Below are 22,465 nucleotides of genomic sequence, written 5' to 3' on the forward strand. Positions count from 1 at the left end.
TCAATTGTGGCAAAATACATGTAACATAAAAATTATCATCAGAACCATTTCTAAATATACTGCTCAGTTGTGTTAAGTACATTCATCTCGCAAAACTTAAACCTTGGACCTGTTCATCTCTGTAGCTCCCCACTTCTCAACCCCGGCAGGAAGAGTTCTTTCTCTCTCTGTGAACCAGATTACTATCTCTCACACAAGGGGAGTCATTGGATCTGGTGACTAGCTTACCGCACTCAGCAGAATGTCCGCAATTCATCCATATCACACAGTCACATTGTATCTCTATGGCGGGAGATCAAGACCTTTGTTGTCATGCTCCCAGTGCTGAAGCCAACCCCATGCCACAGCTGTTCAGTCTAAGTTAAATGAATTAATGTTTGCAATACTAGTCTTTAAAGAGTGTGTCACAGTTTAAGTATTACAAGGGAAATGCTGTATACTATGTCATTCACTTAGTACTAGAAGACAAAATAATCTGATGAAACTAAAGAAAAACTGATAAAACTAAACAGGTCCTTTTGTAAGTTGCTGACCATCTCCAATTGCCAAGTGGAAGGTAAGTCTTTAAGTATCGAGTTGGACCATCTAATCAAACAACAGACCTGTACAATGTGTTAAAAAGAAAATACATGTGCCAGTTAAACAAAGGGGTGTCATGCTGGCATCGCATTGGTTTCTGTGCTGGATGAAGATCACTAAGGGATCCAAACAATGACAACTGGCAGAAGTCAGACTCAGTGTCTGAAACAGGTTGCCAGAAAAAACAAACAAAATGCATCCTACTCCTTGAGCAGTTACGACGGTTTATATAATGCCTTGTTGAGAGGGAACTTGCTCCTCTTAGAAGAAGATGTAAAATGAATTTAACAACACGGACTATGGAGACGCCCCATGCTGCGCATCAAACCAACTTTAGGACAGCGGAAGACAGCTCGAGGTTGTCATTCCCCGAGCTGTTCAGAAACAGACTATCAAAACATCTGTTTCCTACCTTAAAAACAATGTACTTCTTTCTGCAGAATGATAAATATCAACATTTCCTTTTCAGAAATTTTACAGAACTTTGGGAAGAGTAAATTCCAAATATTTAGGCTTAAAATTCTAAGTGTCCTCAGTCTCATCCCAACTACCTTCCCAGCCCTGTCCCCTATTACTTCCTTTCATGCTTTCATCAAGGGAAGCGACCCCATTCCCAGCAACCACCTGTGCCTTCTGAGCTCCACGCCTAACTCTGAAGGGTAAATTCTCCCTTCCCTAGCTACTTCAAGCCTCCCCACCCTCTGCCTCCCATCCATCTTTACTTTTGAACTTACCAGTGTTTCGAGTCCCATGGCCTTCGTCCATCTACAGTTAGGTCAGAGCATTGACCCGCATCCCAAGATGAGACACCATGTTCTGAGGTAGAACAGCATGGTGAATCACATAGAAAAGTTATCAGCAACCCTTTTTTCTCAAAGTAGACTTTCTCGATTACAAATGGTATCTCCTCTGGGCTCCTGCTAAGAGTGTCCTACCTTGAATGAGTGTTATTTATACAAGTTCTTCCTCTTCTCCACAAGCATTTAGAGGGTAGCATGATGATTTGTTGGTTTTGGAAAATCTAGCCCTGTGTTTATACATAATCACCCAACATAAAGTCATAAGGGGCAACGAGATGGGCAAAAGGTATCTGCACTCAGGGGTAAGAAAATCTGATTTGAAGTCACCTTTATAATCAAACCACTTAAAGTCTTGGTATGCACACGTGCAAATAAAGGCACTACTATGTTACCTCTCTGAGGAAACACAAATCAAAAAATATACATGAAAACATACTTTTGTATAGTTATTCGACTGTTACTGGTGGAACTGTGTCCCCCGTAACTCTTCAGAGAACACAGCATCAAAGAAAGTAAACGTGTTCTTCCGCCATCATGATTGCTTTTCAATGCCTCTATAAATAACTTATGCCAAGAACAGTTATTACTTTATTTGAAATATTCTAGTTGTGACAACATGAATTCCTAGTGTTCTCACAACTCTATAAACAACTTACAAACCTCAGAAGGTCATCCTCATTATATTCCTACGAAATGGAAAGAATCCATTGAAACAATAACGGTTAACCTGCTGGCCCACCCAACTGGGAGTATGTTTCCAATTTTTAAAAAGGTAAAGACACAGAACAGGGAGGCAGGACTCAGAATGGCAGTGAAGGGAAGTTATTCTAATTATAAATCTGCTTTATAGGAAATACCACTTGATATAAATGTATCAAGTGTCTCAGAGTTCTTCCCTTGGATCTCACCTTCTTTCAGGCCTCACTCTTAAAGTCAGCGTAAGCAGAAGTTATGACTTCTCCCCCTGAATATTCAAGAACAGAAACTACAACTCACGCCATTTGCAGCAACATGATGCTGGAAGGGGAGGGATGATGCTTAGTGAAATTAGTTGGAAGGATAAAGTTAAATACTAGTGGTGTCACTAGTATGTGGAATATAAAGTAACTAGAGTAAGAATCTGATAAAGACAAGCTTGAAAACTAGCCCTTGATAACTGACTATATTGCTAAGACGCCCAGCAGGGAAGCAGGGGTGTGGAAGGGGGAAGGAAAGAGGGAAGGAAGCACAAGGATCTAGGGGGGTGGGATGTGGGTGAGCCAGTGGGTGCTTTACAGTGGCAATACCTCATGTCAGTACCCCAATATTAGCTCAACTAAAAATAAAAAAGGAACAGAGACTACATGCTTAATAGTTCAAAACAAAATTTTTAAGCACCTTCTTCTCACACCTGATTAACTAGCCAGAGTCACAGTCACCACTGACAGAAAGACAGAAGCAGCAGGAAGGAGCCAACATTACCCCGACGCCTGCACTAGAACAAAGCTCTGTGTCTGTTATTTACTTGCACTGTGGGATGACAGTGACCTGGGCTGGAACCAGATACAGAGCCAGAGTAAGCCCACTGGCCACGATGAAGCCAGCACTCAAACCCAGGGCAGTTTCTTATTTTAACTTCTCATCTGACCTTTCCACAAAACCCAGCACCCTCAAGTGGTCCTTCACCTGTCCTCCGTTGCATCATGGTCAGTCCCAGGAGGTGAGGAAACGTGACACAGGAGACTCTGGGTTGTAGTCCTTGCTAACTCACTCACCATGCAACTAAGACGAAGCACTTAAACTCCTGAGTCTGGTTTCCCGATCCATAAAATGATGACAACAGCATCTAATCCACTTCTTTAAAAAACAAAGTAAGTGAAAATCACCAGTGCCGATGTTCAAGATTATTTCTGCTATTCTGATTCCCAAACAGGATTACTTAACTCAAGTCTCTTAACACTCAAGTCCCAGTGGTTTGCTCTGTATTGGTTTGATCTACTAGACAGAGGCTGCAGTCAGCTCTTGGGGTGCCCGAGTCAAACGTGGCTACGGACAGTGTCAGTAACATCACGGGGCCACCCCTGCCTATGCCTCTTCACTCCTGCCTATGCCTCTTCACCACAGCCAGACAGGCAAATGGTTGCAAAGCCTGCAAAGTGTGACATACTCAATCTGGGGCACTTCACAGGAAAAGTGACAGCCCCACCTCCCAATGCTCTTGACTATCAGAGGCCAGAGACGAAAACTAACATGTTACTATCAGTTTTTTTATTTTTCCTCAAACCATACAATTTTGTCATTTCAAAGATTGGACATATTGTAATTTCTTATCAAGAGAAAAAAAATCAGTGAACTGGAAAATCATTTTTTGTAAGTAATAAAATAATATTAAATCAGTAAGATCCAAGGTTATATACCTCCCCCCCAAAAAATCAAATTCTGAAATGTCCTATCTTCCTGAAGAATTATAGTCTCCAAGTTCTATGAATGAGCATTCTTCAGTAACTTGTCCCACAACTGAATTTAAAACTTGTCCCATAAATGATCAAATACTTGAGCAAAGTATAAAAAGGACAGAGAAACGGCTCAGCATATAAATGGTATTTATATTTTATATTTTCAGTGTCAAACTGTTTCTATCCTCCTGTGCTCTGCTCTCATAGTCTTTTATTTTTAATTAGACTACTCCACCAATCCTTATGTAAATAGTTCTGCTCCTTCTGCTCCATGATATATTTTGAATGGGCAATGTGTATCCTGTTCCTAAACATCTGTTCAAATGCCAGAGAGGAAAGTGTATAGCATGTTTTAACAAGTAGACTTCCTCTGTTTCTCAAAGCCTTCAAGTATTTAGTTTCAAAATGAATACACTGTAAGCCAACAAATAACCACCCAGCCCATTACTTTGTCATTCCTACTGCAAAGATTTATAATAAATCAAAGAGGAGGAGCAGACACTGTTGTGGATGATGACAGAGGAGGGAAAGCACGAGGTAAGGAAGGTGATCAAAAAAACCAAACGGGGAAAAGTCATTAAGGCGACAATAAGCTCTGGGAAAGGACTGCCCCTGCCCCCTCCTTGTCTACAGCCTTCCTCAAAAAGCCAGAAATAATAACTGGGGGGTGGAAGGGGGGGGCTTGTAGAGGCCACTAAATATAAGCCATTTGCTTTATAGATGAGAGAAAGTGACATCCAAAAAAACTGGCTGTCACGCCAGTGAACTGGCTGGTTGGCGGTAGCTTCGGGATCAGGATCGAGTTCCCTAACTGTTCAGCACACTTCTCATTAGACTCGGCTCTCTGCCCCACTAAGCAGAACATGCCATTTGGCACCTAGCAGCTCAAATCTTTTAAAAATATTCCCGAAGTGCCCATATCATAGCCAGGAAATTTACAATACCCTTTTTAAATAGCATCGATGGGCATGCGCGTTCTCTAAGTGCAGACTGGCAAGAGCACTCCTTCAGCATCCAAAGACTTGGGAGTCACAGCAGAGCAGGAGGATCATCAAAGAGCCAGGGCGGACCTCAAGCTGCCCTCTCATATTCTGTCTCGCTGGAAATCAGTTTGAAATAGACACCACCTCCTTTTCTACCCCCCCAGACACACACTCCCAAGACTAAACAGCAATATTCCATAAAAAGACCAGATCTAGCCAGTGTTATTATCTGTCTGACATTTGGGTTATTCAGAGTAACTCAGAAAGTAATGTGGGTGTCTGCGATCTGAGTACACATGGAAAACCATAATCGTTCAAAAAATAATAAAAGACATTTTTCTGGGACAAAAATACTGCCTTGTGAGACGGGACGGCAGGGAGAGGACCACAGCACTCTCTCCCACTTACGAAAAGTGAAAAAGAAACAAAACTTCCATAAGGAACAAAAAGCCTTTTTTGCCATCAGTGACTACCAGAGTTGATAGTGAAAATAATTAGAAAAGAGTGAACAATCTGGAGCAGTGACAGTAACCCACGAGCCTATGTTCTCCCCCAATCCATGCCATGTCTCAGTTCCTCATCCAGGCTTCTGATATAGCATAGAAACTTGGCAAAAGATACAAACCTTTCCCCTTTCTTGCCATCCAAACATAGATTTCTGACAATGCCCCCCCCCCTTTTTTTTTTCTTGCGAGCATGGCTATTTATAAAGTAAAAACGTAAAATGAACCGCCGGCATTCAAATTTCATAATGTGTCAAATCTAACATGAACTCTACTTATCGCTAAGCAGAAAAAAGCAGAAGCTGCTCCACCCCCGCGTTATACATTAAGCGTCTTCACCTAAACCCCATTTCCTTACGTGCTGCTAATATCTCCCCATCACCACCAAGCTGCACAAATGATAAGCACTAAGGGGCAAACTCCCAGCTGCCATTTCTCTAAGAAACCAGCCATCAGGGGCCAAACTATGCTCAAAGTCCTTTTAAAGATCGCACGAAAGCAGCACACTTGGGCTCAGACAGAAACTCATTCAAGCAGAGAGCAGTCTGCATGGCAGGGTGTCTGGACGCTCCGGTCTCATAAAGCTCCGTCGGGGAAGGGCAGTGAGGGACGGTGGAGGACTCACCCACTCGGAAGTTCGTGGCCGTCAGGGTGTCGGCTGCGTGACCATTCTCACTAATGAGAGTGGTGGTGTTCCCCTTCTCACAGCTGTTCTGACAGCTGCCCTTGGTGCAGGTCACTTTACAGATGCTCGGAGTAAAGACCACCTTGATGCGGCCAGTGTGGTTACTCACTAGGAGCGGAGGCAGGGAGAAAAAGAACAACAAACACATCAGCTTAGTATCCATGAACTTGCTTTGGGAGGTTTAAAAAAAAAAAAAAAAGGAAGGAAGGAAAGAGGAAGGAAGGAACCAGAGGGGGAAGAGAGAGCCCACAACCCGACAGGTTTAGGAGGAGAGACTCCCGTGCACGTCTGTTTCCAGTGGTGTCTCTAAAACAGGAGTAGGAAGCTTAGCAAACAGAACTCTGGGATGCACTCCAAAACCACATTTGAAGCCGAGTCACTGGAGTGGGATTACTAACCACAATGCTGCACTTTATTCACGGGCAGACAAACAGCAACCCGGAGGGCACAGCGGATGAAAGCGCCACCCTGCCAGGCGCAGGGGCACCAGGGGCCCAGCCAGCACCTCGCGGGGCCTCCGCTCCTGTGTGCCCACACGCATCCTTGCCCCGTCTCTCCACTTACAAAGTCGCGATTTGCAGCCCGACCCCTGGAAATGTTTCAGGCATGCGGCCTGTCTGCAAACATCTGTCTCAAATCTCCGGGCACTCCCGGCTGAAGTGATCGAGTCCTGTGACGCAGCTGCGGGAGCCCATTTCTTTTGCACAACTCTGGGCATTATTTCTCCACATAAATACAGGCAATGGTTCTTCTGTCTTACTGGGCACGGGACTGTTCTAAGAAAACGTGAGGTCAGATCACAGGTTTGATTTAGGGGTTGGGGCTGTTAAAAGACCTTCCCCGAGCTGCCCCTGCTTTCAGTACAGGGCCACCTGGCGCAGGTAAGCCTCACATTCCCTGTCTCTTGTAAGCCCAGTGCTATAACCCGACTGCTCGGCAGAGGCAGCACAGCCTCACAAAAGGGGCTTGAATCTTAAGGTCAGGCTCTGGGCTGTGCTCCCAGCTCCACCACGGTATGACCTTGGGTGTGCCATCTCACCTCTCCTCGAAAACATGAGAACAGAGCTGATGTCGCTTAGCCAGCTCTGTGTCCAGTGTCTGTATTGGGGTCAGCCTGGCCCTGCCTGCTTTTGTAAAGAAAGTTTTATTGGCGCACTCGTTTCTGTAGTGTCTACAGCTGCTTTTTGGTCCTGGAACAGCAAAGCTGCACAGAGAATGCATGACCTCACGCCACTCAGAGCCAGGTCTCCATATAAATTCTCTGCCAAAGTCCAACCCAGAGACCCGATTTTGACTCCCACATCTGTGCTACGCCCCTGGCACATCCCTCCTCTCTCTAGACGCCAGGGCACAAAGCTCAGGTGTTGCAGCAGCTGAAGACACATGGTTTATTCTTGAGGCTGGAGCATGAGAAGAAGCAACCTGCTGTCACTGTGGCCACAGGGGAGACTGACTGTGTTGAGCCTTTCCCCCGCCCGTCCCCTGCCTGTCCTCTCCCCCTGGGGACTGCTTCAGTCTGAATAGGATTGTATTTTCAGAAAATCATCCCAGAAGCCTCTCTATACCCTCAATGCTAGGCTGTGGGCAAAATCCGAGCTCGGAAACATAGACTCTCTACCTCAGAAGCCATTAGAACTTCAAAGTTAGGATGGGATCTCAAAGATCTTCTGACACAACCTTTATTTGAACATCACCAGTGAGGGGACTCATCACTCACCACATAACACACTCCAGTGAGGGGCGGAGTCTAAAAACACTGCTCTTTGAGCTGGAAAGTGAATTGTCGCAGTATTTTTTATCCATAATCATAATTCAGCTCCCCATGGTCTTATAATATGATGCCTCTTTGCTCACAACAGTCATTCAGGTGCTCACAGACAGCTATGAGTCTAGCAAGGACTTGAAGAAGCCAGCCGGGGTGGGGGGCGGGGGGAGACCTCACACTTGGAAGAAGGAAGTGGTTTCTTCCAGAAGAGAAATGCCCACAGTTCCTTCCAATGTCTCCCTCACCAGGGGTTCTAACACAGGACGTCAGAACAAAAGTCTGCTGGCAGACTTCCTAGCAGCCAACCAGGTCTTCCAGCTCCTTGCGCAATGGTATCCAGAAATATTTTCTAGAAATGACCAAAGAATAAACACTTTAGAGTTGACGGAGGCTGTTACCACCCTTTGACTCGGCTGTGGTAGCAGGAAAGCATCGGTATGTCCATGAATGGGTGTGGCTGTGTTCCAAAACACTTTAAAGAAAGAAGGTGTTTGCTAACATCTGCTTTAATTGTTAATACAATATCTACCTTTTTCTCTTGGCTATACCTTAAAAAAAATTTTTTTTATGACAATAAAATGCCACGTCCCCAGTCAAAAAAACTCACCTAGTTCAATTTGCGCTTTTTTTTTTAACAGTAGCATAAAAATATCAGCTTACACTCTAAGTTGTCAGACCATATTTGCAAATATCTTGAGTGTGTGTGTGTGTGTGTGTGCGTGTGTGAGGGGAAAAATAGACAACATCATCTCACTTCAAAAGAACATAAACTCCTATTTTTTCTGGCTCTTGGTACGATAATGAAGTTGAAATCAGTGTGCCAACTATTTTGCCTTCTCTGGCAATAACTTGTAGCAACTAGCAGCTGCCATGCGGCTCATCCTGTCACCTAAATTCTGCTCACTTCGGCAAACTGAGACTTCCAAGGAAAGCAAGCACTGAACCATTGTTCCCATTCACCTCCCAACTACAGTAGTCACTTCATAAAGCACTTGAGATTCTCTGGACCTATTGTTCTGAAAAACTTGTATTTCTTTGCCAAAAAAAAAAAAATTCTTTTGGCTTAGAATCATCTGGATTTTTAAAAGGCAGACAGTTTCAAATGACTTAATTCTGATTTTTACAATGTTCACATCTTCTTGGAAGCAAAAGATACATTTTATTTCATATTTCCCCTTGTGTTTTACAAGCATTCTGCTATAAAGTAATCTAATTCTAGAACAGACACTTGTGTTCTCTGCCAGTCCTCTTAAGTCTTCACGTAGCATTTATTTCTTCTTTATAATCAGTTTTTGTTTTCTACATCAATCTCTAAGTCAGTACTGAAAAACTCAAGGGCTTTGACACTACATTGTCATTTATAGTTCTAATAAGAACCCCATAAATACTGAATGCATTAGAAAATACACTCTTGGGAGTAATATGTTAAGTGAAGTAAGTCAGAAAAACAAATACCATTATTTCACTTATATGTGGAATCTAAAAATGCGAATGAAGGAACAACACAAAACAAAAAGATACAGACTGGCAGTTACCAGGGGAGAAAGGGTAAGGGTGGGTGAGGGGAATCGAGAGGTACAAGCCTCAATAATTAAGTTATGGGGAGGTCAGCTACAGCACAGTAGTCAGTCAATACTACACTGTACATGTCAGAGTTGTTAAAGTAAATCTTGAAAAATTTTCATCACAAAAGAAAGTGTGTAACTCTGTAGGGTGGCAAATGTTAAGTAGACATATTGCGATCATTCTTTTACAATCTACACAAATCTCAAATCATTATGGTACTCTGAAACTACTATGTGAAAGGGCACTCATACCTCAATTTTTAAAGTAAAAGAATTACATTCTCCCATCCCTATTCCTTCGATGTCATTTCCACATTTCTAGGGTATCACGGAAAAGGCTTGTTCTTATACACAAAACCAAGGCATGCAGCTGTGAGGCCCATCTTCTTCACAGGTGACAGCACCACTCATCTCTCCAGAGTTCAGTGGGGGTTTAACAGCAGTGACCATGACCCCTCCTCCAGGTCACTTGGTCTGGAACAGGCATTGTCCTAAGGTGCCTTGAATAAACTTGCATGCCTTGAGGAGAGAAGGCAAATGTGATGACCGAATGGTCTCCATGGGGGCAAGGATGACTGTCCCAAAGAGACAGGGACCCACGGGAGCCTCCAGGTCTAATGCCTCGCCTTGCCAGTGAGGAAACTGAAGCCCAAGCTCAAGCAGATGCTGGAGGATCATTCCTAGGGGCACCGAAACGCTGATCTTGAAAAATTAAACCCAAGAAGCAAAAGTGAGACTGGTGAGGAGGAGATAATAGGGATTTAGTGGCACAGCTTTCATGCTTGGTTCTTCTGAGGAACAAAATAAAATTTTTAGATCTCCATAGATAAGTCAAATCTTAAGCAAGCATTTTCAAACCTTGGGCTTTAGAAATCTTGGCTAGAAACCTAGATCGCCTGGAGCCTTAGAGCACCTCTGCCGGGCCTCCAAGTCAGTCAAGACGCTCAAGAGTCAACATCCTGTCTGCGGATTCTGCCAGACCCCGTGCGAATTTATACCTCCGAGGAGAGGTACTGGCACACAATTTAAAAGAAACCACAGACATTCAGAGTGAATGGCGAATGGGATGGAAGTGAAGCTGATACCCTCTCAATGGAAAAAGTTTTCATTTCTGCTTTCCCATCCTTAGTGAGAAATTTTTTAATGTGAAGTTGTCTTGACAACTGGACTTCAGTCCAGAAGAAAGCACAGTTGCCACCGCTCAGTCCTTAGGTGAGGATATGACCCAGGCACAAGATGCCAAGGAAGGAAATACAACAACCTCAAGCCTTGCTTCGGATCCCATGAGCCAACACAGCCCCTCACCATCATGCAGTCTGTGGCACAGCATGACAGAGTCTGCCAATTCAAACAGCAGGGCCGAGGAGCACAGGCCATATTCTCCAGGAAGGAGAAGCAACTCTTAGTGGTTTAAAGCCATTACCCCATTTATTAACTTAGGCCTGTTAAAGAGACCTCAAAACTGATTCAATATGCAGGCCCCATGGAGAGAAACTGAGCTAACAGCCCGTTCTCCCACTTGCAATCCATTGCTTGCCCCAAGGCCAAGAATTCTTTGAAGGACAAATCATAAAGTATTCCTAATGCTTACAATAATAGGACTTAATTGCTCAGCTCTCCAGGCGTGCTGTACTCCTCCTGGACTACTAAAGCAATGTCCATAGAGGACTATGTTCCTGGAGAAAGGTGCTAGATAAAAATTAATTTCAAATCTCTGACTTCATTGGGTTGTCCCCGTCATGGAAAACCCTCCAACAGACAAGTTCAGATGAGATGGCTACATCTATGTTCCAGATCCATCTCTTTGGATTTCTCCAGGTTGGAGTAACTAAATGAAGAGGTAGAAAGAGAAAAACAGTTGCGATATAGGTGGTGTCGACTGAAGATCATTTAAGAGTCTTCCTTTTACCTCTCCCATAAACATTCACTGAAGAAAACTCAGTTACTTGATCTTCTCACACATACAACTTCCTTTCATTTTATACTTAAGAGACTACAGAGAAGAATTAAATCAGTAATGTAAGAAGAAATTTCTAGTACTATCCTGACTTTCTGAAAGAACTGTTTATTGCTCATCAAGAAGAAAGCCTTTGCTCAGTAGATGCTTAAAGACCATCTTAAAGCAAAAGGGAACCAATATTAAACTGATTCTTCCTGTACCCACATCCAAACCTTGATCTCATCTCTGAAAATGGCCAATCTATAGTTTGGGGAACATTTGAGATACTAAGACAGCAAATCCTGTTAGCTCCCAAAGGGAATTTCTTACTCTTGCCATGGCCAATCAACCACCATCTTGTCTCTGCATTATCTCCACAGTTTTATGCTAATCCTCAAACACTGGCATATTTTCCCCTGGGTATCCTCAAAGGATATCCTCAGGGGAGTTCCTCACCTCCCCTGTGGCTTTTCTGGAATGCCACATTATCAGGAGGCCTTCCTGACTACCTGAAGAAAAAAAAAAACAAAAACACAGCAACACCCCCAAATATTATTTCTCCCCCATAACCTGTTTTATAGCCTCTGTGATAACTGCACTTTACACACTCAGTGTTTGATTACTGCAAGGAGAAAATCCAATGAGGGATGTGTTTGATCACTACTATCTACCAACATATGTCTGTCTCATAATGCCTGGTCAAGAGGTAACAATTGAATGAATCAACAAACTTCCCTGACAGGAACTTAGAGAATATTAAATGTGGGGTAACTGACAGCAGTGATAAAAATAAAGAGCACTCCTAGGAATCCTTTAGCCTCAAAACATTTGTTATACGCTATATTCGTCAGCGAGAAATGTTTTAGTCAAAAGTTTCAGATGAATGGAAAGCACAAGTGATTCAATAAACCCTGCAATCATTACAAAACATTTTCCCCCAAATCATTAACATGTTGCCCAAAAAACAGTCAAAAGTAAAAACTGTTAATTAAACATGCCAACAAGAGCTAAATAGAAATAGACATTTTTCAAGCCCTTCTCAAGAAATAATTATCTGCTCCCCAAATTTCTCAACATATTGTGCAAAAATCACAATGATACATGGACACTTCCTTTGCAATTATAAATAAAATTTATGGTGATGTGTAAGGAGCTGAATTTTTACCATATTTCCAATTTACTAAGTAAGGCTTCCCCTTTTCAAGTAAGGAACAAGTAGGAAACTTGAAAAAAACACTATCAAGAACCTACAAGTGAATATGAAGTAAACTTCCACTCAGCCCTAAAATCCATCCAAACGAGAAAAACATTCTGGTTACCTGTTTGGGGAGACCGGCCAACAGTAAAGGCCCAACAAAAAAATATGGCAGATTTCATCTTAAATTTCTATTTACTTCAGGAGTCAGGTTAATTTCCTGTTTCACTCATTCCATCTTAGTTTTACCTTGATGCAAGATTTAAGGACAAAGGAATCACATATTTTCTCAACTTCAGTCTTGGCTTGCCTGCTACATATACCCTGATGTATTCAGTAGGGCTTTCACCCTGATGCATTTCAGTGTGGGGGGGTGGGGAGGGGGGACTTCACGCCTACATTCTTCTCCCCCTTTTACAGCCCAGCAAACTGAGAGCTGCTGACAGATGAGTGGCCCACCTGTGCCAGGTCTGAGCCAACAAGGCCACTGAACCATCTCTCCATGGGAGACATGGCTGGAAGGCTAGTGAACTCCTAAGTTTCAGTTCTTGTCTATGATACAACAGAATAAAATGCTTGCTTCACTAAACTGTTCTGATACATTAAATCCAGTGCACAGTTTTAAAAATATATATTTATCTGAAGACTACAGGATTACTTTAATCTTTCCTTTTACTCCCTGGAGGTTTCCCTCTTTAAATACCAACAATAAGTTCGCTTCTCTAAAAATATAAGAACAAGTCCTATTTTTATCCTTGGAACAAAATCAAACATGTTTGAAGATACAATATGTTTTACAGTCAAAAGAGTCTAACTTTTACCAACAAGTTTACTCACTCAGCAGGATCTGACCCAGCGTCTGGGGAAAGGAAAATACAGTCGGTAATAAAAGTGAAGAACTAGCAAAACAAACCCATGGCTTTTTCACACTTTGGTTTTCTGACCTTTTTTTTTTTTTTTTTTTGGTAAAATATTTTTCTTTAACATCATAGACCGTGAGGGGATTCCAATGTCTAGGCTCCCTCAGGAAGGCCAGCGAAGTTCGGGCTGGTCCTGGAGCACACAGACAAGGAAGATAACGATGCTTGCCAAATTCGCCACATTTAATCAGAGGCAGGCAAGGGGCGGGGAGGGTCTCCTCTGTCAAGATGGGGCTGGGGACTGTGTGCGCCGGCTGTCCCATGGCTTTTCTTTGGCATTTTCTCAACCCTCCCGTCTGGAACATATCTGGATATCGCTGCTCTGCTCCCAGCCCTGAACACCGGGAAGCCATCCCTTCCAGAAGGAAAAGGGCTAGGCGAAATGCTGTCATCAAAAAGCTGAAGAAACAGCCCCCAGATGACAGGACTTAAATCAGCTCACAACTTATCGTGAAGAGAATAAAGGCAGGGAGAGAACAGGTGCTGCCCAGACCACCTTTTCTCTATTCTGAAGTGACAATGCAACTCACAGCCAGGGCCTATAGCCTGTCAACCGTTGGATCCACACTGAGGAGAATTCAATGAGTTTACCCAGGGAGTACTTTTCTTTCATTTTTCTGGCATCAAGGTTCAAGATGTTACTCTAAGAGCTTGTCTCCCCAAAAAGAAATAGCACTTAAAAGAGCATTTATTTTTCACGTGAAATATTTCTAAGTTCCTCCATGGAACTTATGCCAGTTCTTGTGACAGCTCAGCTTTAGATTCCACACCAGGGACACAGACCTACCAGAGGCTAATGTGCAACTGACTGGAGGAGGACATCACCACTGTCCCAGACCAGGGAGTGACCACAGGGCAAGGGGTATGGCCATATCCCGCCCTAAGCCTCACACAGCCTCGTGATCATGCACGGGCTCCTGACAGAAACAATGAATTACGTATGTTTTACATGACTCAGATTTTCTGTCCTTTAAGTCTGAAACAGAATTAGCTCTTACTTATCCCCACATTTGTTGTTTTTCCAAAGAGAAGTAAAGGGAGGCATTTGTTATCAGTCTATCACTCACCGTTTCCATAAATGACATCTGTTTGTTTGGATATGGCAAAGCAAGTCTGACTAACAGGATAGATATCTACTTGGCTCTTTGTTTACAAGGGAATACATTCGTGACTTATTTACACACTTGATTAAGGGGGAGCCAATTCCCCTGGGGGGTCCCAGACTATCCCTACCACATGCCGTGAGGATCAGGGTCACACACATACACATATTACAACTGTGGCATGGTGAGGCCAGGTATTTCTGGCAAAACCCAGCTGCTTCAAAGGAAATGAAGCCCCTTCCCAGCCAGGCTCAGGGTAGCCTCATGCCCTGCATCATGCCCCTGGGGAGCCAGAGCTCAGTCAGGCCCTTTCCTCCTTTTTCTCTACCTCTGGTCCTGTCCTGTGGTCTAACTAAGCTGCCCTTTTCTCCTCCATGATTCTCACCCCCAGGCACAATCCCAAGTTACAACCCTCCATGATGTCCTGGCTCTGTGCACACACTTCTGTTGAGTGTATGTATCTGTCTACTTTTGCAAGCTTCTTTGGGCCTCTATCAAGTCAAAGTACACACTGTGCATTCTTATCTTTTTGTTTGTTTGTTTGTTTCTTTTTGGTAACAAAACTCCCACCTGGCAATTCTCCCTCTTTAGGAAGGGAAGGAGTACCAGGTGAAAGCGAATATATGGACAAGAAGGCAGGGGAGGAAGAGAATAAAGTAGATTAAAGGGAGTGTGAGCATCAGGAGGTTGTTGTCTGCTACACTGAGCTGACAAGGGCATTTTATTCCTCTAACTAGTAAATGCAGGTCACAAGCATTTCAAGAAGTGAGCGCCACCAGGGTTCGTTACCTCAAGAAGGGGGCTTGGAAACTTCCCTCCAACACTAACAGCAGACACCAGGAGGCATCACAAGATGGTAACTCTGCTTAAGTGAAGGAGCAGAGGACACCACCACATACCCCAGGTCCTTGCTAGCATCTCGGCCACTGCAACTGCAGGGCCAGAAGCAGGCACCGTGATGTGCCTCTGACAGACCCCGAATGTGTGTGTCTGTGATCAAAATCCAAGGGAAATGGAAATATTAACATCTGAATGCATTTCATTTGAACAAGCACTAAGGAAGCTACAGGTCTGAACAGTTTTGCAACTGCCAAAACAACTCTGCAACTGGATGGATTTAATTAAAAAGAAAATCTGTTGAAGCAATTAGTTATATAGAAAACTGGCATTTTAAAGTCTCTCCTATTAAAATTAGAGAGTCAGGTAATCCAAGCTTGCAGAATATCAATTCTGTCATTTACTTTTCTCACACACACACACAGACACACACACACACACACACACCACGACTCCCCAGCACAAACAGCTCTCTGGCTCAGTTTTCAAAGATGCCATCAAATGACCCCAAGGGACTACTGCCAAATTCAATAGATCTCATCATCAGGAAAGATTTCAGTCTAAATACCCCTTTCTCGAAGTCATTATATCTAGCTATGCTCCAGTATCATGTGATAAAGCCAAAGTGATTAGCTGCAATAAAAAATGAATTACTGATGTGTAATTACCCACTAAGTTTTCCAGCTGTCAGTTCATTCTTTTCATGTTACTCATTCTAAACTTCCTCTTCTCCCACTGAAACTCATCAAGATCAGGCCTCTCCATGATGCTTTAAAAATCAGCCAATAAGTTCTTTGACACATCCTTCTTCAAAACATGAGGTTTGATTCAGTCCCCACACCCAGAGTATGGGTTGACCTTGGACACTCATGAATAGGATAAAGCAGCAGGGATGGTTTGCGACTTTGGAGATGACATCATAAAAAGCAATGCAGCATCTATCCTGGTCTTTCTCTTGGGTCATTCACTCAATGGGTCAAGCCAGCTATGATTCAGTGAGAACTGTTGGCGCCCAGGGTGCAGCCCACCTGTCAATGAACTAGGGTTTCCTGCCAGCAGCCATATGAGTGCCTTGGGCATAGCTTCCAGCCCACTTGGCCCTCAGATGACAGCAGTCCCTGCCAATAGCCTGACTACAACCTCAAGAACCCGAGCCCAACCCATCAGGTAAGGTACTGCTTTCTGGCCCACAGAAACTGTAAATTAAAACCTGCTGCTTTCAGCCACTAAGGTTGGAAAGACCTGTTACACAGCAATAGGTGATTAACACATACACATGCAGCCCTCTTCTGTTTTTCTTTTTGTCCAGATTTGGAGAACATAGAAGCAGAATTTGTGGACTGTTTTAAAAGTACAGAGTGCCACTTCTATGACTGGTGGGCTAAGGAGACATACGCTGTGTGCCTACAAAACCATAGAGCTCAAATATAACCCAAAATCCTGCAAATCACAATCACACCCTCTCCACAGATAAGGAAATTACAGAGAAGGCCATCAGAAACTTGACCCAGGTCATTTTGTTAAGAAATGGTGGAGACAGGATTTGAGTTCAAGACCTTGTTCCTTTTTCAATACCCCCAGTGTCTCATCCACACTTGAAACAAGTATCACTGTTAGATTTTATGACGCTATCTACTTGGGAAGGCTGGGATGATGACGAGAACCAGATTAAGTATAGCTTATCTGTTTGGCAGTGTGTTGGAACTCTTATATTTTTCATCTCACATCATTCTTAAAAGTTTTATAGAATAAGTATTAAGGTTTTTATGTGACAAAAAAAGTAATATTCAGAGACTCAAAGGGGTGGGATACAGTAAAACCACTTACTGGCTCTACCCACCAAAGTCCTGAAATCTGGATTAGAAAAGAATGCCATCTCACCCATCTACCTCACAAACTGTAGCAACTGCCACAGGAAATTATATAAACATCATTCAAAAACTGTAAAAGACATTACAAGTGGAAGAACTTATCACTGCGTGGTTAGCTCTCAGGTTAGCAACTGTGAAGAAAAAAAACACCTCAAAGTATTAGTGGCATTTCCCCCATCACGAGAAAATTTCATCTCAAGACATTCCATTTCCCAACTGTAATTATTAAAGAATACTCTAGAATAAAGTAAAATTCTACTGTGGACTTTGGTTCCTATGTATTTTTCAGATTCAACCCAACTGCTTGACTCTGAATGGTATCTTTTCAAAGAGTCTACACTTAAATAACTTTTGTTAAGTTAAATGAGTACTTTTATATAAGTTAAAAAATATATTGCCATAAAAGTTCTACATATAATAATAAAGTAGACTGATTCTTTTTTGAATATAGCCAAACAGGGGGCTTGGTACCGACCAAACAGCTCAGGTGAGACTCCTTTCAGTGATTAATATTTATTTTGGTCTTTTGTAACTCATTATATTATGAACACGTAGGATACATTTTACATAGTCAAATCCTGTACTAGAGTCACTGTGAGTGTTCGATTGATGCAAATCAAGCACTTAGCACAGTGGCTGACAGAACACTACACCGTGAGGCAGCAGAGGAAGATGGCGCCCTCCCCATGTTGTTGGTGGAGACAAGGGAGCCTCTACCCCAGAGGTTCCTAACTGATCGTCACAGACAAGGTAATTACAATACCTCCAGCAGGAATTTTCATACACATGTTCCTGAGGTGTTCTAAGGTGGGGTTCGGAAACTGGGATCTTTGACAAAAACACCATGACCCACTTTCCCCATTAAGAGTCTTTCACACACTCCTTTTAAAAAGAGCTATCGAATTTTGTTCTATTTCCATATTCAAGACATGGTAGAGCACGTCTGATATATATTTACACACATGTTCCTTTGTGGTTGCCTGAAAACTTACACCAAAAAGAACAGAAGGCAGGCTGGGATTTAGGGAATCTAGTTGAGAAGCGTTCTGTCTACATTCACTAAAACTGGATGTTCTCCATTCCATGTGGGAACAATTTCTAAAACCTGAAAACACTTCTGTTAAAAATCTACATAGGGGCCCTCCCTGGTGGCGCAGCGGGTTAAAGCACAGCAGTAAGAAGCTTAAACCACTTCAGCATGAGTTCGATCCCCGCCTGCCCCAGAGGTGACACATGGCGTGGCAGACCTCTCCTGACCCGCCTGCTGCTCCCCTCAGCAGTGTACTTTGTCGATCTGCCTGTTCTGCTCCCCATTCTGTCTCTGGTGAATCCTCTCACCCTCCGCATCTCCAGCCTGTACCCCAGGTTCTATATGAATAAATAAATAAATCTTTAAAAAAATCTACATAGGGTGCCCACTGAACCCAGGCTGGGCAGAAGAACTCCTGACCTCCATTACTTCTTTTGGGAGACTGCTGGAGTGACCCACCCACTCCTCTTTTCCATCTCCACCAATCCCAACCTTTCTTAGAAGGAAGGGTCTGTAGACAGGGGTGAGAGCTATAAAGAGAGAGAGCAACCAGAGCAGCTGGGGCTTCCCTCTCTACCAGGCACACAGCTGTTGGAGGGAAGGATACAAGTGGAATGCATGTTCTCTGCCTACAAAACAAGCAGGGGAAGGAGGTGAGAGCACATTATCAAGTGATGTGATAGTCTAGTAAAGCGACACAGCAATGAAGGAGAGAATAGTCTCAAGAATAGCCAGTCACATGAGCTAGACCTCAAGGAAAGCAGGACATTATTTCAGTAACTGGAAGATGTTAAGAAGCCACAAGCCATGAGAGTTGCCCTTATCCCAGCTTTCAGAAAATGCTTCTGAACTTAACTTCTTGTACCAAAATTAGTATGACAAAGTGTGTCTTTGGCTGTTTTTCTACTTGGAAGTCTACTGCTCTTCAGTGTTCACTGTTCAACGAGAACCACTAAACTTCTTAAAAGATTCTGCTTCATCTAATTTGATTCAAGAGCATCCTGCAATGCTCTCCTGCTAGGCCAACTTAGGGGCAGTGAAACAGCTTGACTGATTTTGTTTTAGATTATGTGCCTACCTGTTTTCTAGTCTACTGCGGCGAGAAGGTGAAGTTGCCTGGGATAGCATTTTTGCCTGTATGTATCCTGTCCAATTAAAAGTCCTATCTAGGACCTCCCAGTGGCACAGTGGGTTAGGACACAGCACTGCAAGGTGGCCACAGCTGCTTCAGTGGGAGTTCAACCCCTGGCCCTGGAGGTGATCCACATAGCGCGGCAGACCTCTCCTGTCTCGCCTCTGCTTCCCTCAGCAGTGTACTTCGTAGATCTGCCTGTTCTGCTCCTTGTTCTGTTTCTGGTGAATCCTTTCACTGCCCCTGGACCTCTGGCCTGTACCCCAGTTCTGTATGTATAAATAAATAAATCTTTAAAAAAAAAAAAGTCTTATCTGCTCTACTGAGACTAACAACTAACCTGACCAGATTGTTTTAAAAAGTAAGAATTCTGGGGGCCTTCCTTTTGGCACAGGGGTTAAAGTCTCAGTGCTATTAAGCTACTGCCAGCCACTGCAGCATCAGTTTCATCCCTGCTCATGGCGCAGCAGACCTTTCCTATCTCCTGCTGCTCCCCTCAGCAGTGTACTTCATCAGTCTGCCTGTTCTGCTCCCCACTCTGTCTCTGATGATCCTCTTACCTCATATACCTCGGGCCCACACCACAGTTCTAGTATGCATAAAAAGATATTAAAACCTTTCCCTCAGATTTCTTCCTGAGGAAAGGGTAATCTAAGAAAATCAGTAGATGTCAAGGGAGTTGGCACATCAGCAGACCAAAACCATGACTTTTTCATGACTGAAGAGCAGAACCCTGCAAGGTTCTCCTATGGCCTCTAATCAGAACCAGCACGCTCCATTCAGCAAAGCAAGCCGTGGGGCCACACCCAAAGTCAGGGGTGTGAGAAAGTCCGCTGTTCCCAAAGGAGCATCACGACCAAAAGGGAGGAAGGAGACAGAACCATGTATAAAAAATAAGCCCTGCCTTTTCATTATTGTATGAATAAAATGCCATTTAAAAAGTTAAGTAGATCAAGAAGATTATTATTAACAAAAATGTCTGTGCTTTCCTCTGTCCCTATAAACCTCACTAAAGCACACTTCTCTGATAACTGTCTTCATGGGATGTCTGCAATTACATGAAAGAAAAACCCAGACTGGAAAGTACCGAGCTAGAACACAAAAGGTATGTGTGTCACTCGATTTCTGAGTGACAACGAAATCAAAATATAAAGCAAAGGATTTTGATGTGAGAATTACCCTGCAACCCTCTGTGTGAAGCTGTCCTGGGTGGGGGCTGGCTGTCTGTGGAATGTAGGCTGAAAGCCTGGCTTCTGTGGTTCCGAGCAGGCGGCTGCCTCTGTGGACCTTAAGTGGGGTTCACTCCAACAAGGAGTACGGCTGCCTGGGGCACGTGGCTCTGGGGGTTGTGAGAGGACAGCACTTTTCCCACACAGGACACTGGAGGCCATCAACCCAGGGGACTTGCCCGCCACACGCTCACCTGTTCTTCTGACAGTCATCTATCACCTGTTGCTAGAGAACAAGGATTTTAAAGTAATGATGCTGTTTCTCACAAGAACTACCATGTCAGCCTCGAAGGAGCAAACCTGTGAAGTGCAATTAGGGGAGCAAGAACTTTTTTGATGGAGACCTGCTCTGTTGGAAAACTTATGCTCCCAAAAGTGACTGTGTAAGTGATACACACATGGGGTTGACTCCATGCATGTGAATGTGCGTGCACAGACATTATACACAGCCATAGGTGTGTCGTTCATGGTCTAAACTTGGCCTGTCAGAAGAATTACTTACATGTAACTGTACCATACTCATCTCTTCTGGAAGGAAGGGTCTCCCCCTACTCTAGCCATGTGTTCATTTCGACAACCTAAGTATGGAAAACAAAAGAAATCTGGGCAGTTGGGGTTCAGCTTAAGTGTATTTCACCCTCACAAAGGGCTAACACTAAATATACTGAAAAGTAGTGCAGACGTAAAAACGTAAGACATTGTAAGAGACGTTCAGAAAAACGCAAGGAAAGCACTGAGTCGTCACCCCCACGAGGACAGACTCACTCCGGGAAGGTCATTTCCGATGCTAAGAGGGCCCTTCTGTAAGCAGACTGACTGGAGGGCAGGCAAAGCATTCTACTCTAGTCCCCGTTAGAAGATCTCATGAGTAGTTTGTCATACAATCTTATTTATTTGAAACAAAACTATTACAGCTCTAGTAAATAAATGCCTAGAGACTATTTTCCCATTCACAAGTAAAACCAAGAATAGCCCTCAGTTTGCAGCACATAATCCCTATGTCTAAGTAAGATGCCACAGCTCTTGATTTCCAAAGGCAGGTTTTCTCCTCCCCAAATGTGCTTTCCCAAGGCACACTGTATTGCATTCTTGTTATTTTCCCCTAGTATATCACTATGTGATTGCAGAATATTCTGGAGCCACTCTGGTGTTTATTTCTCAATAACTTGAACTTAGTCTCAACATTCAGAATTATCCAGGGATTAGTTTATCTGTTGTGTAATATTGGGGCCCCTGAGATCGAAACCTCTCTTCTCTGGCACGAAAGGCTGCCCACGAAGGAATTTAGAGCATAATCCTTCACTCCAAATTTCCTCCATATTTTCATAGACTTGGATATGTTTCTTGGAAATGTTTATCATCAATCCAGGGCTATCACGTCTCAGTTATCTTAATCGGTGTGGGGCTAGCAGGAGGCAAAGAGATGGTTAAATCCACATACCTCCCTCGACAGGGATGTGATCAAACAACTCTTTCATGAAACAGATCACTGCCCCTGGCTGGCTGACCCAGGCACAGTGGCCACAAGACAGCATACGGGACTTTCTCGAAAATAGGTTATACCCTGTCCTTGGATGGAATCCTACAGCAGGATAAAGCTCTGGTGTTCACCCACATTCCCTGGAATCTTTCTCAAGTGTCTGTGCATATTTGCCAAGATGCTGTTGCTTTGCTGTCTATGCTCTTAAGTTGACAGAATTTACCAGGAATTACTGAAGAGTGAGTGATGTTCTTCAAACCAACATTAGCACGAACACCTACCATGTGTCTGGGGAAACGACTCGAGTCTCCTGACTGCCACACCAAATTATGTGTGGGTGACCAAGCTTCAAGAGCTTCACTTCACAGGGGGATAAGCATGAAACTTTACTATCATTCCTTCTTGAAAGTGATC

At 43.5% G+C, this 22,465-nt stretch overlaps 1 protein-coding gene across 3 annotated transcripts in view; it reads right to left on the bottom strand.

Annotated features, from left to right (window-relative positions):
- LTBP1 (latent transforming growth factor beta binding protein 1) overlaps nt 1-22,465 on the bottom strand; it is a 278,103-nt gene that overhangs the window by 187,401 nt on the left and 68,237 nt on the right. For 2 of the 3 annotated variants that reach the window (XM_012727631.1, XM_012727630.1), the window contains exon 1: nt 5,926-6,148. In XM_012727631.1, coding sequence (XP_012583085.1) covers nt 5,926-6,148 — 223 coding nt within the window. Of the gene's footprint in view, nt 1-5,925; nt 6,149-22,465 lie in introns of those variants that run through there. The other variant, XM_012727629.1, reaches the window with a different exon arrangement.

Source organism: Condylura cristata, unplaced genomic scaffold (genome assembly GCF_000260355.1).
Source record: "Condylura cristata isolate star-nosed mole 26May11 unplaced genomic scaffold, ConCri1.0 scaffold00020, whole genome shotgun sequence".
NCBI classification, from domain to species: domain Eukaryota; kingdom Metazoa; phylum Chordata; class Mammalia; order Eulipotyphla; family Talpidae; genus Condylura; species Condylura cristata.